The sequence below is a fragment of the Lentinus tigrinus genome (genome assembly GCF_003813185.1).
Source record: "Lentinus tigrinus ALCF2SS1-7 unplaced genomic scaffold L226scaffold_3, whole genome shotgun sequence".
Taxonomy (NCBI): domain Eukaryota; kingdom Fungi; phylum Basidiomycota; class Agaricomycetes; order Polyporales; family Polyporaceae; genus Lentinus; species Lentinus tigrinus.
The window spans coordinates 555,697-571,447 of record NW_027137912.1 but is presented as its reverse complement, the minus strand read 5'-3'; the positions used below and the strand labels follow the sequence as shown (position 1 = coordinate 571,447).

Genomic DNA, 15,751 nt, shown 5'->3' with positions numbered 1-15,751 from the left:
TGAGTGTAACCCAAAAGAGTCACATCGCGACTTGACGCGTTCCGGGCCGGCGTCGGCAAACGAGTCGTTGTATGTCGGGCCTCAGGCTGGGTGGCATGCGGACAAGCTGGTATCTGCGCAACACATTCGCGCAAACGATTCAGGTCAGCGTGGCAGCATCATGGTATACGGAGAAGTGGGGTTAGACAGAAAGCCCCCTCGAGGTTCGCGTGGCACGACGCGCCGAGCAGCGTCTATCCGTCTACCGAAGGCTACGTACGTTCCCCACCCCGGTTTCGCAGCCTCTCACTCCGACCAGCGGCCCTGGTCTTGATTCAGGTCTGCGTCCACCCTCTCTCAGTCTGTCTTCTCCGCATCAAGTGTCCTGTTCACCAAGCTCAAGTTGAAGTAGTACTGTGCCTACAGGACAGCCGGCCATGGCTCTCTCCGACTACCTTGTCACGGACGACCTCACTATCATTTTAGCGCTCGTCGCTGCCGGTCTCTTCCTCCTCCACAACTTGTATAAGCCCCAAGCACTTGTGCATCCCATCCTCCTTGGTCGCCAGAGTGATGTTGCCCGGGTACGCAACCCATCGGAGAGCGCTGTCTATCGGAACTATAGCACTGGTATGCTCGGTCGTGTGAGTGCGTTATCTCGTCTACCTCCACTGCTTGCGAACCTCTCGCAGTTCCCTGTGCGCCCTACCAAGGATCAGCAAGTGCTGCTCGACCTTGTCAAACCAGATGCAGATGCTCCTCGGACTCTCTGGTCTACCAAGGTGAGCCCTGTGAGTATTTCTGTTCTGACGTACCATCATGACGCGTTCGCCCAAATAGATCACCAATCCTCAACTCCGCGAGCGCATCGCCAACTTTGGTGCCGGACTTGCTAAGGTAGCAGGCCTTGTGCCCCAGGAATCTAATGTGTTACTGTTGTTGAACGACGGCATCGGTATGTTACCCGCCTTCCTGGCCTACTCATCTCACTGCTCATCCGTACATCAGAGTTCATCATCTCCGACCTCGCCCTTGCATCTCACTTAATCCCGTCGTTCACGTTGTCGTCGCTCTCCTTGCTCTCTCCGGTCCTTGAGAGCCATCCTCCATCTCTCATCATCACCGAGGCAGCGTTCCTCCCGCATCTCTTGGAGCTCATCTACGATTCCAACGAGAGCGAACACCACACCATTGTTGTCGTCGGTGACGTCGCTATGGCTAATTTGCCTCAGGTGCAAAATAAGATTCTGCACTGGGATGATATCGAGCGCCAGGGCGCTGCACTGGACAAGTCCGTCCTACCCGCACCAGGTGAGTAACGCACCCTCTACTTGGACTCGCACAGCTGACGTTACCATTGTTACTAGAGCCCAGCGACGTGTTCACTGTATCGTTCTTCGAGACGCCATCTGGTGGACACGACGGTGTACAACTGACGCATGAGAATATGACCGCTGGTGTTGCTGCGACGCGGGCTCTAGTGCCCCCTTCCAGCGCATTGTCGCCATTGGACACCATTGTGTCGACGTACTCGCTTAGCACACCCTACGGTCGTGCAATTGCATACACCGCGCTGTTCGAAGGCACTGGCTTCGCCACTGTGGATAGCACCAAATTGATCAAACCGGAAGGCGGTATGCGCTATTGAACTCTTCCTGGCAGGACCCTTCACACTGAACCCAGTCTCCACAGCGCCCACCTTCATGGGTTTGAAGGACCTCCGGACCTCCGCCTCGTATCGCATCTCTTCTCCGACGGTCCTCTTTGTCCACTCGCATCATCTCAACAGCCTTACCAACACCATCTTGCAAGAGGCGCAGAAGGCGTCCTGGCTGCTGTACAACTTTGCCTGGCGCCACAAGCTCGCCGGCATCCTCGAGGGCTACATGACCAAGCAGAGCCTCTGGGACCGCCTCGTCTTTGACGGCGCTCGCGTCAAGGTGATGGGCAAAGGTGCAGGCACTGTCCGCGCTGTGGCCGTCAGCGGAGGTGCGTTCGCTATCATGGCCATGATACATCTCACTTCTACCCAGCTCACTGTGCATCTGCAGGTCCTTTCGAGGCGCAGGCTCTTACGCCCTCCCGCATCGCACTGTCTGTTCCCGTCATCAACGTACACTCTCACCCCCTCGCCGCTGGCCCCGTCTTCGCCTCGCATGCACAGGACCTGCAGACGTTCCCACCTACGCCAGTCTCCTCGTCCGCCGCTTCCGCCGCAGACGCTTATGCGTTCACGTACCTCGCACCCGTCGGCCCGCCCACCGTCAATGTCGAGGTGAAGCTGACCGGGGTCGACGACACCGCCGTAGAGGCCGGTGCCGACCCCGTCGGAGCACTGCACATGCGCGGCCCAAGCATCGGCCGACCGCTCTCGGTGGAAGAGGAGGCTGCAGAGGAAGATCAGCGCGGTTGGAGGTTCACTGGTGAACGAGCGAAGGTCGCGCCGAACGGGACGTTCAAGGTCGTCGCCGCCGGGAAGGCTTGAGCGCTTCGAAGCTCGGGGACGCACCGTTATCCACATCCCATAAGCTCGGGTGACATACAGCGTAAAGGAAATGGATGGGAGCCGCGAAAAGGTGTTGTATGGACACTCAAGATGGAACATCTTCTCGTCGTGCGATATATGCTGACTATTCGTACTACGGCTGCGGCTATTGTATACCATGTCTTGTCTGCCATTGCCTAAAATCACAGTAGCATTGTGCGCTACAGCAAAGGAACTCATAGCAAGATGGGACTGCAGATACGGTATAGTGGTCAGCCATGTTCGAGCTGAGAACACATGCTCAAACGCGCAAGTTTGTGTCGACATTGGCAGTGGATTCGGGAGATGTCGTTTCTTAGTCTGTCGGACCAGCATGGATTTGGAATAGGATTAGTTTGTTCCAAGACTTCTATGGCGGTGAACACAAAGCTACAAGAATGCGAACAAACTACGAGGGATGCCAAGATACTACATGAACAACCGAAGATAACCGGTCAGCGGCACAAAATACTATCCTCCCGCCTGTTGAACCCGTCCTGTCCAAGGGTATTGCGTATCTGAAAATGTCAGCTTGCACACTACAATGGTCAGAAGTCAGGGAGAGTAGCGTCATGGCTCGGGCCAAGAGCTCTCTTGAGAATGAACGCAGACTTGAGGATTACCGATCACATGGCGCGAGACTGTCGATAGTCGGATTTTGAAGGTCGAGCGAGATGAGCCGGCCGGAGAAGGAGTTCATCGCCAAAAGGCACCTCGTGAACTAGCAGGATTGAGGTCTTGACCAAGTTCACGAAGGGCCGTATTGGCGACGTTCGCGGAAGTGGCGCGACGTTTGTTCGCGGTGGAGGATGCGCTCGCTACTCGACACGCGCCCGCTTGGCGTCTGTGGAGCGATGTTAGCGACAGAACCCAATGAGCATGGAGTACACAGAAACATACCTGGGGACTCAGGCGCAAACTCATCGTCGTCGTCAAAGTCGTCTAGTTCCACCTCCTCGTACGCGCGTTTTGACGTCCGGCTGGCAAGCGTGGTAGTAGAACTCTTCCGCGACAATGAGTCCAATTGTTCGGCGGAGGCTTGTCTTACAGGTGATAGCTCCGGGTCGTCCCAATTGTCGTCCAGTTCGTCTTCGTCCGTGGCAGTAGCGCTGTCATGCTGGGGAGCGGCATCTGTACCAAGATCTATGTAGTAAGTCAGCAGGTAGGTCATACATCGCGGTACCTGTGGATACTTACTTGTTGCATCATGCGGATGGACGTCAGGGCTTGATGTTTGTTGATCTTCGACACCTCCAGGTGCTGCATCAAGGGTCAGTGCCGCATACTTGACGAAGAGTCTGGACATACCTTCAAGGCTGTTAGAATGCGCGGCACTATCAGTACTTTCTTCGTCGTTCAAACCGGTGTCATCGTGATGTGCTGCGAAGATGATCAGCAATCACGGATGGGTCTGGGTAACCCGAAGATACGAACCTAGGTCAGCGCCGTAGCTATCGTCGGGATATCCCTGTATCTCCTCCTCATCTTCGGCATACTGAGTCGTATCATCGGCAGCATCAACGTGAGGGTAGGCTTGATCTGTTGTCTGGCCATCGAGTTCTTCAGGGAGATCTTCGCCCAACTCTTCCTCATCGTCAGGAAACTCAGCGTGCTCGATGTAGTCGCCGCCTTGCTCGGGAGTCTGCTCGTGAACTTCATCGGCATCGAGGGTTTCCTCGCTCTCCTCATACTCGCCATCCCCCTCGTCAAAGTCTTCCGCTACATCATCCGCAGCCGGATACGCCGTCGACTCCACATTGTCGGCAGCCCCTCCCTCCGAGGCGACCTTGCTCGGATTCTCAGCATCTGCCTCAGCGTCAGCATCTCCTCCTGCCAGCTCGGCTGCAATTTGAGCTGCCACTTCCGTCTCCGCTTGCTCTTGTACAACGTCTTCAGAGGTATTTGATAGCGCTGAAGGCACATCTTCGGATGTCGTTTCAGTATGGACCTCGTCGACTGTTCCATCAGTATGAGGTTCAGCAGGTCGCGGAGAATTCTCCTGGGACACACGTCCGGCCGGATTTGCTCCTCCGTGCTCCGTGTCTTGTTAGATGCAGTCAGTCCGTCTCCGACGGTCACCAACACGTGTGAAAGAGCTTACCTGGCTCGTGCATAGATGGCGCTGGAGCAACATCCCCATGCGAATCATCTCCATCGGTCAAGTTCAGACGTGCTATTTGGTCCCGAAGAGATGTGTACCGAGTCACAAAACGAGGCATGTACACCTTCAGCCTCAGTCTCAACGGCCCATTAAGATCGGAGCCATCGTGAATGACGTTGAGCTCATGAAGCGTCACTTCGTGAGTATACACGTTATCCTGTAAACTGATCAGCACGAGTTGCATTGTGGTAGCAATGAACGCACCTCGGAAATACAAAGCTGGAGGTCGAACGCATCAAGGACCAGCTCCGCCTCGGCGAATCCTGGCATACTCCGTATGCATTGTTCCTCTCGCAATGCGGCAAAGACAGCCGACAGAGGCTCGTAATAGAGAGTGGGACGGTCATGCAAGAGCAAATGAAGCCCCTCGCTACTAGCAGGTCTTGAGCTGCTGGAGGGGCTCTGGGGTACACTGGATGCGGGCAAGTTGAAGAGCGAACACTCTCCAAACTCAGCGGAAGGAGGAAGGGATAGTAGCACCGGAGGAGGGGGATCTATGTAGACGCCCTCAGATATTTCGTGAGGATCACCACTTTCGTTGGTTGCAACGGCATCAAATTCTACAGAGCCATAGACTCTTCCCTGTTGATCGGCCGAGTCGGCGGAATCACCCGCTAGGTGCGCCTGATAGTCGTCCTCATACGACGATGCGGGGTCAGGTTGCGGATGAGACACAGACTCGGCCGCCGCATGGTCAGCGACCTCGCTAGGGGACAGCAGGTGCTGAACGCCTGAAGCTGGAGGAGTCGTTCCCAGAGGCTGAACCACTGGCAGATTGTCGCCTCCCGAGGATGCAGACGGGCCGTCTGCGAATTGGGCCTCCGGAACCGCCGCATGGGCGGTCGCAGCCTCATCCTGCTCCTGTTGCACGGCACTCGAGTCTTGAACCACGACAATCGGGCCTTCTGTTTGCTGGCATGTCTCTCCTGCGTCCGATACTTGCATGGCGGGTTCAACGGAAGGCGCCACTTGTTCCGAAGCGGGTACAGGATCGTCAGATGGGATGTGCATAGGCTCCGTATCCTCGAATTGCTGGTTGTCAGTGGCGCCGTGGTTGTCGAACATACGCGGCGAGGCAGCCTGCGAAATGTCGTACACCTCGACATCCTGAAGCTCTTCCTGGCCGTCGTAACCGTCCCCATCCGCCATTTCGTACTCGGTGATAGCTTCATCGTCGTCGCCCATCTCAACCTCAATTCCATCCTGTACGTATTCGAACGTAGCAGTACCCATCGCGGACGTTTCATCACCCATACTCGCCTCGACAGTAAGCCAAGACTCGCTCGTCGCCATGGTTGGGTACATCGAGATGTCAATATCGCCAGCATCCGACATTTGCGCGTCGAAAGGTTCGGCCATCGTTGTGGTCATAGTAATTTAGCCCAGAGCAGAGTGAAGAGACAGCAACGACCGAGAGTCACAGTGCTTGAAGTATGTGGCCAGACGGCAGTGGGTGGGGCACAGTTGCTGCAGGGAGTAGACGCTAGTTTAGGGCAGGCTTCTTTGGACTTGCCATCTATTCGAATACTGTCCTTGCTCCGCGCGAGCGGGCCGCCACACACTCTCGACTGCTCACATTCTGTGTAACGTCTGCCTTGCAGCTTTGCTCCAAAGTCCTGCATACGGATGCCTTGCTAGCCAACCACAATGGCGGATGCAGACACGGCGCGCCTCTGCACAGAAATTGTGCGTTCCGTCTTCGGGCCCTTGACTGCAGTGAGCATTCTCAGTCCGTGAACTCTGCACCTGTGATACTGAATGATGCTGCAGACTATAGCATCCCTTTTGCTCACGCATGGGCGACTGGGATTCTCACAACTAGTCCGAATCTCTAAGCAGAAGCCGAGGACCGTCCGCGCTGGAATCCTCGTCCTTGTACAACATAACTTATTATGGCACGCGCAATCCGACGACGAAGGTGAGGTGTTCGAGATGAACATTGACGAGTGCCTATCGAGGCTGCGCTACGGTCGGTACGTTTGGTTGGCAGAGCAGTTGTATGGTAGACCGGTACGTCCCATTCTCTGGTGCGCAAATAGACATGCGTCATAAATCCCTTCAGGGTGCGGAAATTGTGGAGTTCATCCTAGATCATGGCAAGCTTCGCCCTCCAGATATCATTTCACAACTGTCCATATACGACCCTGTGAAAGGTATGCGCTTTTAGCACCCGCGCGAGGTTTATATTCACTTTCCCTCAGCGCCCGCCGTGCTCTCGCAAACGTTGCGCAAGCTCGTGGAAGAAGGATATCTGAAGCCTTCTACACTCCTCTCCCACTTGTCTCCTCGCGATAAACGCATCCGATACGAAGCGGAAGAGAAGAAGAAAATAGCGGGCTTCCCGACGGCAAAGGAGTTGCGTGAGGCGAAGGAAGTGGCTGAGGCACGATTGAAGAGGGAAGAGGAGGAAGCGGAACAAGTTGGCATGGTAAGCCCGTCTTTACTACCGTGACAAGAGTAGGAGATGATATGCCTAGATTGCAGAAGCGGAAAGCCAAAGACCACACGTATAAAGCATCAAAGGTAAGTGGCCCCGCACAACATCTATACACTCACTTACTAACTGGCTAACGCAGCGCAAGGCGGTCGAAGACGATATGGAAGTAGACGTGAGTTTCACCTCGCGAGTGAATTGTGTTTTGAAGTTAAATATCATACGCCAGGACGACGTGTACTTCAGGGTCAATTGCGAGCGATTCAACGTGCATATTCGCAACAAAGTGAGTACGAACATGTACTCCAGAGTCGTGCTGACGTATCCCCAACTAGCTCATTGAAAATGCCGCATCGGAGCGCTTTAACAAATGCGCAGGCACTGTATTGAAGGCGACGCTGAAGGCTACCGAAGCAAAACAGAGGAAATTGGCAGACATCCGCTCCGGTACCAATTTTGCTGAATCACGCCGACTTCGCTAATGTCTCGTAGATCCCACCTCTCTGGCCAATATTGCGATGCACATACCGGACGATGTCGATCTGGCCGCTGGCTTGGTCACGCCGTCTTCCAAGAAGACCATGTCGTTGATCAAGGAGTATCTGGGAATCCTCGCGTCCGCGGACAATCCGACTGCCGCAGGTCGAGCCAATTCGTTCGTGTCTCTAAATGGGTCCAAGGTCCAAGTCGAGTTCGAGATCATAGCGCGGCGGCTGCGACGGCGTGTTCTGGAAGCAGTTGCGCGGGAGAGACATGGGGACGAGGGCGTACGAATTATCCGATTGCTCTTGGATACTGCGATGATGGATGAGAAGCAGGTCAGTGTAGTATGCTTGCGTTGGTGAGTCGTGAAGATGACTGAGCGGTATATAGATCTCCAAAGTGGGTATGATGGCAGCAAAGGACGTCAGACCCTTGTTATCCGCCATGTCTGCCGAGTCGTTGGTGAGCCTACAGGAGGTTCCCAAGAGCGCTGACCGCAATCCTACGCGCATGTTCTACCTGTGGTAAGGTTTCATGCACTCCGGTCATTCGTCGTTTTGACGTTGGTCCTGTAGGTTCGTGGACCTGCAGAAGGCGTACAACGTGTTGCTCGGAAACATGTACAAGACGCTGTACAACATTGCTGCGCGACGTCAAGCTGAACAGGACGAGCCGAATCTCAGGGCCGTTATTGAGAAGCGACAACGGAGCGACGTGAGTCAGGACGAAGAAAGGCTGTTGACGAGGAACGAGAGAGAGCTGTTGGCGCAATGGGAAAAGAAGAGGGAGAAGCTGACGGTGTTGGAAATGCGAGTAGAGGAGGCTGTCTTCATTCTGCGAGACCTTGGTATTTTTGCAATCAGTGAAGAATGACGTAGATGTAATGAGCTGTTCGTTGTGCGGGACTCCATGTGTGAATGGTCGGAAAGGTGGGCAATATGTCTACATGTCCAAGATTTTGGTATGAGGTCTCTACATTGTCGCCCCGGGCACTAGTATTTTACTACTGTAACGTGCCCTATTGGCAGTCTCCGGATGTACCTGTCTGAGGATCGGCTGAGCATTCTACTGACGGGGCACGCAGCACGCTCCCTCAAGCCTCAAGCTCAAGGCGCAAGGGTGAGAACAATAGGCTGAGGCAGCTGGGCGCCGGGCGGTGCAGGGGGGTGGGACGAGCGCTTCAATGCGCTAGGCGAGAAATAAGGTTTGCGTTAAACAAACGCGTCGAGGATGCACGTGACACGCGTCGCGCGCGTCCGTATATAAGTTGCCGTTCCGAGACCCCGACCCCCCTAGTTCCCTCGTCCCCCTCGACTTTGCCCGTGCCCACCCCAACCACCTTATCACCCACACCCCTCCTCATCCACCTCTCACATCCCTTTCTCATGGCTACCGCACCGAAGTCTACTGCGTCTGAGAAGCCTAAGTCTTCTGCCACGGACAAGCCCAAGTCTGTGTCGGAGAAGCCCAAGTCCACTGCGACCGACAAGCCTAAGTCGAGGAAGGCTGCTGCACCGAAGGAGAAGGCTACTAAGGAGAAGAAGACAAAGGCGGCTAAGGATACTACTGAGGCCAAGTCTAGTATCAAGAAGCCCAAGGCCGCTGCCACGAACAAGTCCAAGGCTGCTGCTAAGCCTGCCGCCGACGACAAGGCTCGCCCCTCCTGGAAGGAGATGGTCAAGGTACGTCGCTATCTTCTTTGCCGTTGCTTGGTATGCTGAGTACGTCTACTTCAACAGGCATGTATCGTTGAGACAAAGGAGCGTGGTGGTGTGTCCCGCACTACGCTCAAGAAGGTACGGTGGTTACGCCTCTGGCGTTCACGTTCTGTGTGCTCATGTGATCTTTGCAGTACATCAACGACAACTTCGGCGTCGACATGTCAGTTACTGTCAACATTTCTCATCTCAACCGCGCGATCGCCAACGGTGCCGAGGATGGCACCTTCGCTCTTCCCAAGGGTTCTTCGGGCAAGGTCAAGCTCGCCCCGAAGACCAAGCCTGTGCCTACGAACGAGGTACGTGATTACTGCCATCGCCATTGTACCATATCTCATGTTCCTTCAGAACGTCCAGCCTGCTCCTGCTAAGAAGGCTGCCCCTACCAAGAAGGCGGAGCCCACGAAGAAGGCCGCTCCTGTGAAGAAGGCTGCACCAGTGAAGAAAGCGCCGGCGAAGACTGCGAAGGCCACCAAGGCGTCCACCACCAAGAAGACATCCACTGCTAAGACGACTGAGAAGAAGGTCCGTTGATTCAAATGTCCTTTCTTCCTCGTACTGAGACTCGACTACAGAAGACCGCGGCCAAGGCCGCTGCGACGAAGGCAACCAAGGCCAAGTCAGCCGCTTCCAAGTCGAAGCCCGCCGCTAAGCCACGAGCGAAGAAGGTACGCCCTCTCTTTTTTTGTTGGCGGCGACTGTCTGACTTGATATGTTTAGGCGTCCGCATGATGGATTGTCTCCTTTGGTCATCGTCGTCTAGTATATTATTGGCTCTTTTCTGGTTTGCTCGTGCAGTGTGCTCCGATTATGTACCACTATATCCCTACCGTACTGTGTGTCTATATCTCTGCTCGAATTCATGGATTGCGGATTGACAATCAACTTGTCCCCGTGAGATCAATTGTTCGTGGGCGCGAAGAGAGTTCTAGTAAAAGGCGGGTACTGTCAGCCACTGACGCGCCCTTACACGCGTCGCGATCATGTGATATAGAAATATTCAAGTTCTTATTATTTCCACTTGTCGGTTGAAATCGATCCAAGATGCAAGCCCAACGTCAACTGTTGCTTCAACATCGACCACAATCACGCCCATAACCGCATTATTTCTCCTAGTGTCGTAACATTCTCCTGCCCATGATTTCTCTGGTCCGATGAAGCGCTATCATTTGCCTTCGGAGGAAGAAATGACCTAACGTCGCATCTCCACCTTCGCGTGGTGCTTCTAACTTGGTCGATCGTCTGCGGGCGCATCGAGACCTCAGGCTTCTCTCCGGGTGCTGGGGCAACTCTCTGGCGACCCTGGGGTGGCCTCGGGACCTGCGGATGTGCCGTGGATGCGTGGAGACGGACTCTCCGGAACTCGCTCGCGGGACGCTGGTCACCAAACGCTAATGGCAAGTGATCCAGATTCGCTTTGGTACGTCCCGGGCGAAGGCACTGTGTGGTGCCCATTACTTGAGTGTGGTTGTTGAATGGAGGAATGGTGGTGTGTTCGGAATGGCAGGGCGGTTGGTTGGTGGTGGTAAGGGGCCCGTGCCCTGGGTCTCCGGTTCTGAGGTACGCGCTGTTTGTATTCTTCCGAAGTTCCTTGCTGAAATTCATTCATGATCGAAACGAATCTTGAAGGATGTGGCAAAGTCGCTCATTGAAGAAGCCCTTCATGTACCATGGTGTAGTCTCGTGTTGTCCGTCTCAAGTTGCATACACTACCACTAGGACGTTTGGTCGCGGCCTTGAATACATCGGTGAGTGCTGTACCCACTGCCCGCTGTACCACGGGGCAAGCCCGCTGACACAAGAGCATTCTCTCTTTCACCGCAAGCCCAACCGGTACCTTGCTCTTTCCTCGTGTTCGCGTGCATGCACGGGGTAGTAGCCGTCGACCAGACGGACCGCGTGCCGAGGCAGCAGACTGGCGCTGGAGCCTTGCTTCGATCGACGATGCCTCCAGGATGTGAGAAGCTTGGCTCGGCCAGGACCGAGCGCGGGCAATCGACAAGACTCGGATATGGGTCGTGCAAGGTACTCCCCAGGACAGGGCCTCGGTGAGTACACATGTGGTTAATTGCGGGCTCCAACGAGGTCGCTGTGGCAAAGACGGCGCTGTGATGGAGCTCCCGTAGAGACGGAGACGGCGGCCGCGGACGCGTCGACGGTCGGTCGGGAGCGACGGGACTGACGCCGTGCGCGTTATCAGTCGCCCTGGTGTCCAAAACGGTATGCTTCCGCAGATGGGCACCGGAACGTGGGGGTGGGAGGACGGAGGGTGCTTTGTTCGCAGCGGGCGCAGTGGGCGTTCTCGCATCAGGCGGACGGCGGTGGTGGTGCCACTGCCAGGCGGTGGGGGAACTCTGGGCGAAGAAAGGTGACATAACACTTTTGATGTTTCTCGGACTGTTGGCGACGCCGAGCGAGCCGGGCGCGTGGCTGGGCGCGGGCTGCGTGCTCGCTGACGCTGCGCAGCCCGTCGCCGCCTCGGCCCTGCGCACACGTCGCGGGGGCCCTGGGCACGGCCGACGCTGTGCGCGACGTCGTCGACGGCGGGGAGGGCGGGCGCCTGGGGAGAGAGACGGACGTTTTAGGTTGCGTCATCTAGATCGGAGCTGCGGCCATCATGGCCTTAGGCTAGCTCGAATTAGGCACGCCTGGGACGGTTACCGTTAGGGCCTCCGAAGCGCGTGCTCTTCCTTTCTTCAACTTCCCTCTCCCCACCACCTCCTCCCATCCCGCACCCCTCCTAACTGCCTCTCCCTCCTTCTCCTCGCTGGTCGACGCCGCTCCCATCCATCTCTTCATGGTCCACGCCTCTTCTCATGTTCACGCCCATCCTCCCTGCTCCGACACCGCACCCGTCTGCCCAGCACCAGTATGAGACCCGCATTCGCTCCCACTCCGCCATCAAGCCCTCAATCCGCCTTCGACAGTCTCCCGACGCGCCACCTGCTCCCGCGCGACGTGTCAAGGGCCTCCCGAGCACCAAGTCCAAGCATGTTGTAGGTTACTCCACCGCCGCTCCCGCGCCTGCTTGGCCCCCATTTCCCCCGCCGCACGTCGTGCTGCACCCCGAAGACGCGAGCAGTAAAGTGTTCCTCGCCATCGGACGCTCCTTCATGTCTGTCGTGAGTACTCTCACCCTTATCGCACCAACCCTTATATGCGAGCCACATACTATACACAGGACAACCGCGCCATGACTATCAAGGATCTCTCGGAGCTTTGCATGAAGTATGGCTTGATGTGTCAGAAGTATGTCGTGCATTTACTCATGTTGTGACTGACCTTTGACGTTCTAAATCGTCTCAAGCGTTTCTGCCGCCGGCCAAGCTATCACGACTTTCATCCGGAATCACCTCGCTCGGTGCGATGCTCAACAGGACCAGTCCCTCCTCCTCAAGCAAACTATGTCGGGAACAATCTCCGACGACGACCTCGTCCCAGCTCTGTACTCGCGCATTGGGGGCGCCCACTGCACCTTACCGGAGGACGAGAACCGGCTTACCAACTTCCGACGGGGGACGGCCGTCTGGTACCTCAGTAAAGCTGCGGGTCTTCCTTGCCCATTCGCTAGGTCGGGCATCCGCCTATGCGACTACAACGAGAACGGTAAGGTCGGGATGCCGATCAACCCAGGACGCGAGCGCAGGCGCGAACGAGACCGGCAGCGAAACGCGGCACGGGCGGATGAAGGGGTTGGCCAAAAGCGGAAACGCTTATTACGCTCCTGCGCTGACAAGCTTCCGGGATCAGTTTCTGACTCTTCGGACGAAGAAGAGAAGAGGCCCCCCAAAGTGAAACTCATGCTCAGATTGAAACCCTCTATGGCGTCCTGCCCCAACGCATCCACCTCGGGCTCGGTGACGTCCTATTCCCGTGCGGGCAGTTCGCATTCACAGGATCTGGACCATGTTGACGACCACAATGACGAGGACTCTGATGAGTCTGACAGTGACTCCATGTCCGTTGACTCCGACAGCGATGATTCGCCCCTCTCCGAGCCTTCCTCCCCTCTCAGGCCTTCTACGACCGCAGTCGTTCCCAATTCTTCGCTTTCCGACCTTCCGCCACCTTCCTTGGATTTCACTCCCCATTCAGTGTTATCTCGACGCTCTCCGTCTGTCCCTTACAGTGTCTTCTCAGGATCACCACCGCCAGAGTCCGATGAAGAGGATGACTTCCATATTGACATGTCAAGCAGGCGGCGTCTGTCACCGGGCCGCCTGCGCACTCCTCTAGACGATGACGACTCTGCATGGGAGGACGACTTCTTCGGGGACGTCGATGCTGACACGGAGACACAGTGGGAGAGTCCAGGCCCTCGTTCCCCTTCCGTACAGATCGACGACGTTGTAGTCAAGCAAGAGCCTACAGATGTCCGCGGCTTGTTGGATGCTTGGGACGACATCGAATCTCGCGCGACGGACATGAAGGTGATAGACGTTGTGGCGCAAGCTGCCGCGCTCGAACGCGAGGCTGAGCAATCTGCAACTGATGACTTTTCGTCATGGTCATGGCCACCCATGGAGTTGGGAGGAGCCGCTCACATCAAGCAGGAGGAAGAGGAGACGAAATCGTTCTTCCTCGAGCACGATCCCACGCCACCGCCCGAGGCGCTCTCCCCCATTGTCCCATTCGATCCTTGCGAGTCGCCCGTGGAGGAGTGTCCTCTCAACCTATCCAAACCCGGCCTATCGTTCGAGCTGCAGTGGAGGGATGTGGAGATTCTAGGTCCCGACAGCGTCAAGCCCTGCGACCTGGAAGACTCCGTCTGGCACGAGTATCGTGGTGCACGGGCCGTCTCACCAGAGGAGCGGATACAGTCGCCTTCCCCTGAACCTTCTACTGCTGCCGCTGCTTCTCCGTTGTCATCTCCGAAACTCTCACGAAGTGCCCTTGCTCCTCTGGACCTGCATGCGACAACTATGGGCACATCGCCTGGCACATCGCCTGTCCCAGAGAGGCATCCGTCGATCACGTCTCCCTCCCTGATCGCGTCCTTGACTTCACTGTACATCCAGACGCCAGCATCCATAGTGCCGCCTGCGTTGAGCCAGTCTGCAGCCCCGCAGCCGGTGATGGGGATGTCTCCCTCGCCTTCAATGGAGCCGCTCGTGGTACCCACCATCCTTCCTTCCGACCCAGCTATTTGTGCGACCTTGTTCGAAGGTGCGGCGATATGGAATCCTTGTATTCGTCTTCCAAGTAATCTGACCTTCCTTACTTGCCTTCATCAGGTGTTCCTGTGTATCAGATGATCGTGGGTTCGTCAACCTTCCTGCGACGCATCGACACAGACTTCGTCAACGTCTCCTCGATCTCGCTGCACCTGAAGACCTCATGCCCGTCAGCGCCGAATGCCGTTACTATAACCGCGGGTTCGCCGCCCGTCTGTGGCACATGGCTTCCTGCGAGCGAAGCGCGAAACGTAGCCAAGGACGAGCCCATGTTTGGAGCGTTCCTTTCAGACGGTTTACGCACGCTCTTTCCCAAAGCTATAAATGCTTTGACCCCGCCAGATGGTCGGGAAACTGCATTCACCGCGTTTGGTCACCAGTTCAGGTCGGCATCAGATGCGCGGCGTCAGTCCATGGCTTCCCACCGGCTAGAGCTGCCTCCACGGGAGTTCGAGACATCGTGGGAGGATCATCTTTCCACGCACCCGCCCTTCATCCTGGCCACCTCGTCCATTGACGGGCACCGACCCACAGAGGAGATCCCACCAGTAGTGGAGACGCCACTCAGCCCAACCGAGGAAGAGATGTTCCGCGTCCTCTGTGCTGCCTCCGACTGGGAGCCTACGATGCCGGCTGCCGAGGGACCGGTCGAGGAGAACGCGGAGGATGCAGCAGCAGCCTCAGCCCGTCCGGCTACCGAGGCTCCAGACTGTGCACACGAGCCGCCTCTGCGGCGATCCAAGCGAGTCGCGAATGCAGTCGCCACACGGTCCCGTACGCGGTCGAGCAGACGGGGCTCACGCACGTCGCTTTCCTGATTGCTATTCCATCATTCACGCTCAGCATTGCCGAGTTTGCCCTTTGTTCGCTTTCTAAACTTATTGCCTTCATGTTCAAAGCCCGTTCGTATAGGACATAGACTGTGTATCCATTATTGTTCCATTCTCCCCGCTCTGTTTCTTTTGTCTCGTTATGCTTTGCCCCCTGCGTTGTCGCCGGGGCACGCGGTCTCGAACGTCCTGCTCGGGGATGCGCTGCTTCTCTGCTGATTGCGGGCAGCACCCGAACAACATCAGATCACCCGGGCACTTGGTGAGTGCGATGGGTGTGAGGTCCAATCACCGCCGAGGATCCGGGGCTGAGGCCTGCGAGATCGATTCGCGGATTGGGGGGCGGAAGGGACGCGGGCCGCGGGGAGGGGTCGGGGTGCAGGAAAGTAGGATGGTCGAACGTATAGTGCCTAGTAGTCCGTATAGTTGCTTGTATGCGATACAGCGG

The 15,751-nt window shown here is 56.4% G+C and overlaps 5 protein-coding genes across 5 annotated transcripts; 4 read left to right on the top strand and 1 right to left on the bottom strand.

Annotated features, from left to right (window-relative positions):
- Nucleotides 1-278: 278 nt before the first annotated feature.
- L226DRAFT_500139 (acetyl-CoA synthetase-like protein) lies at nucleotides 279-2,837 on the top strand. Its single transcript, XM_067677751.1, has 7 exons — nucleotides 279-623; nucleotides 672-761; nucleotides 820-934; nucleotides 988-1,290; nucleotides 1,347-1,613; nucleotides 1,672-1,968; nucleotides 2,031-2,837. Exons 1-7 carry the CDS (start codon nucleotides 417-419, stop codon nucleotides 2,462-2,464), a joined length of 1,713 nt encoding a protein of 570 aa, XP_067540476.1. The 5' UTR covers nucleotides 279-416; the 3' UTR covers nucleotides 2,465-2,837.
- Nucleotides 2,838-3,080: 243 nt separating this feature from the next.
- On the bottom strand, nucleotides 3,081-6,103 carry L226DRAFT_184677 (uncharacterized protein). Its single transcript, XM_067672731.1, has 7 exons — nucleotides 4,869-6,103; nucleotides 4,605-4,821; nucleotides 3,938-4,546; nucleotides 3,812-3,883; nucleotides 3,701-3,763; nucleotides 3,404-3,646; nucleotides 3,081-3,347 (listed from the first exon to the last, which is right to left on the bottom strand). The coding sequence occupies exons 1-7, from the start codon at nucleotides 6,033-6,035 to the stop codon at nucleotides 3,322-3,324; spliced, it is 2,397 nt and encodes a 798-aa protein (XP_067540475.1). The 5' UTR covers nucleotides 6,036-6,103; the 3' UTR covers nucleotides 3,081-3,321.
- A 115-nt stretch (nucleotides 6,104-6,218) lies between these two features.
- On the top strand, nucleotides 6,219-8,454 carry L226DRAFT_550139 (uncharacterized protein; the record flags this gene model as incomplete). Its single annotated transcript, XM_067682729.1, has 11 exons — nucleotides 6,219-6,380; nucleotides 6,435-6,674; nucleotides 6,727-6,817; nucleotides 6,866-7,092; nucleotides 7,149-7,187; nucleotides 7,241-7,273; nucleotides 7,328-7,384; nucleotides 7,434-7,545; nucleotides 7,591-7,916; nucleotides 7,972-8,105; nucleotides 8,157-8,454. Exons 1-11 carry the CDS (start codon nucleotides 6,312-6,314, stop codon nucleotides 8,452-8,454), a joined length of 1,626 nt encoding a protein of 541 aa, XP_067540474.1. The 5' UTR covers nucleotides 6,219-6,311.
- A 432-nt stretch (nucleotides 8,455-8,886) lies between these two features.
- L226DRAFT_530097 (uncharacterized protein) lies at nucleotides 8,887-10,197 on the top strand. The gene is made up of 6 exons (XM_067679764.1): nucleotides 8,887-9,263; nucleotides 9,321-9,377; nucleotides 9,434-9,598; nucleotides 9,648-9,824; nucleotides 9,875-9,967; nucleotides 10,020-10,197. Exons 1-6 carry the CDS (start codon nucleotides 8,967-8,969, stop codon nucleotides 10,029-10,031), a joined length of 801 nt encoding a protein of 266 aa, XP_067540473.1. The 5' UTR covers nucleotides 8,887-8,966; the 3' UTR covers nucleotides 10,032-10,197.
- Nucleotides 10,198-12,115: 1,918 nt separating this feature from the next.
- L226DRAFT_455201 (uncharacterized protein) lies at nucleotides 12,116-15,291 on the top strand (the record flags this gene model as incomplete). The annotated part of the gene is made up of 4 exons (XM_067675219.1): nucleotides 12,116-12,421; nucleotides 12,481-12,548; nucleotides 12,607-14,465; nucleotides 14,534-15,291. 4 exons carry the CDS (start codon nucleotides 12,116-12,118, stop codon nucleotides 15,289-15,291), a joined length of 2,991 nt encoding a protein of 996 aa, XP_067540472.1.
- Between the last annotated feature and the right edge of the window lie 460 nt (nucleotides 15,292-15,751).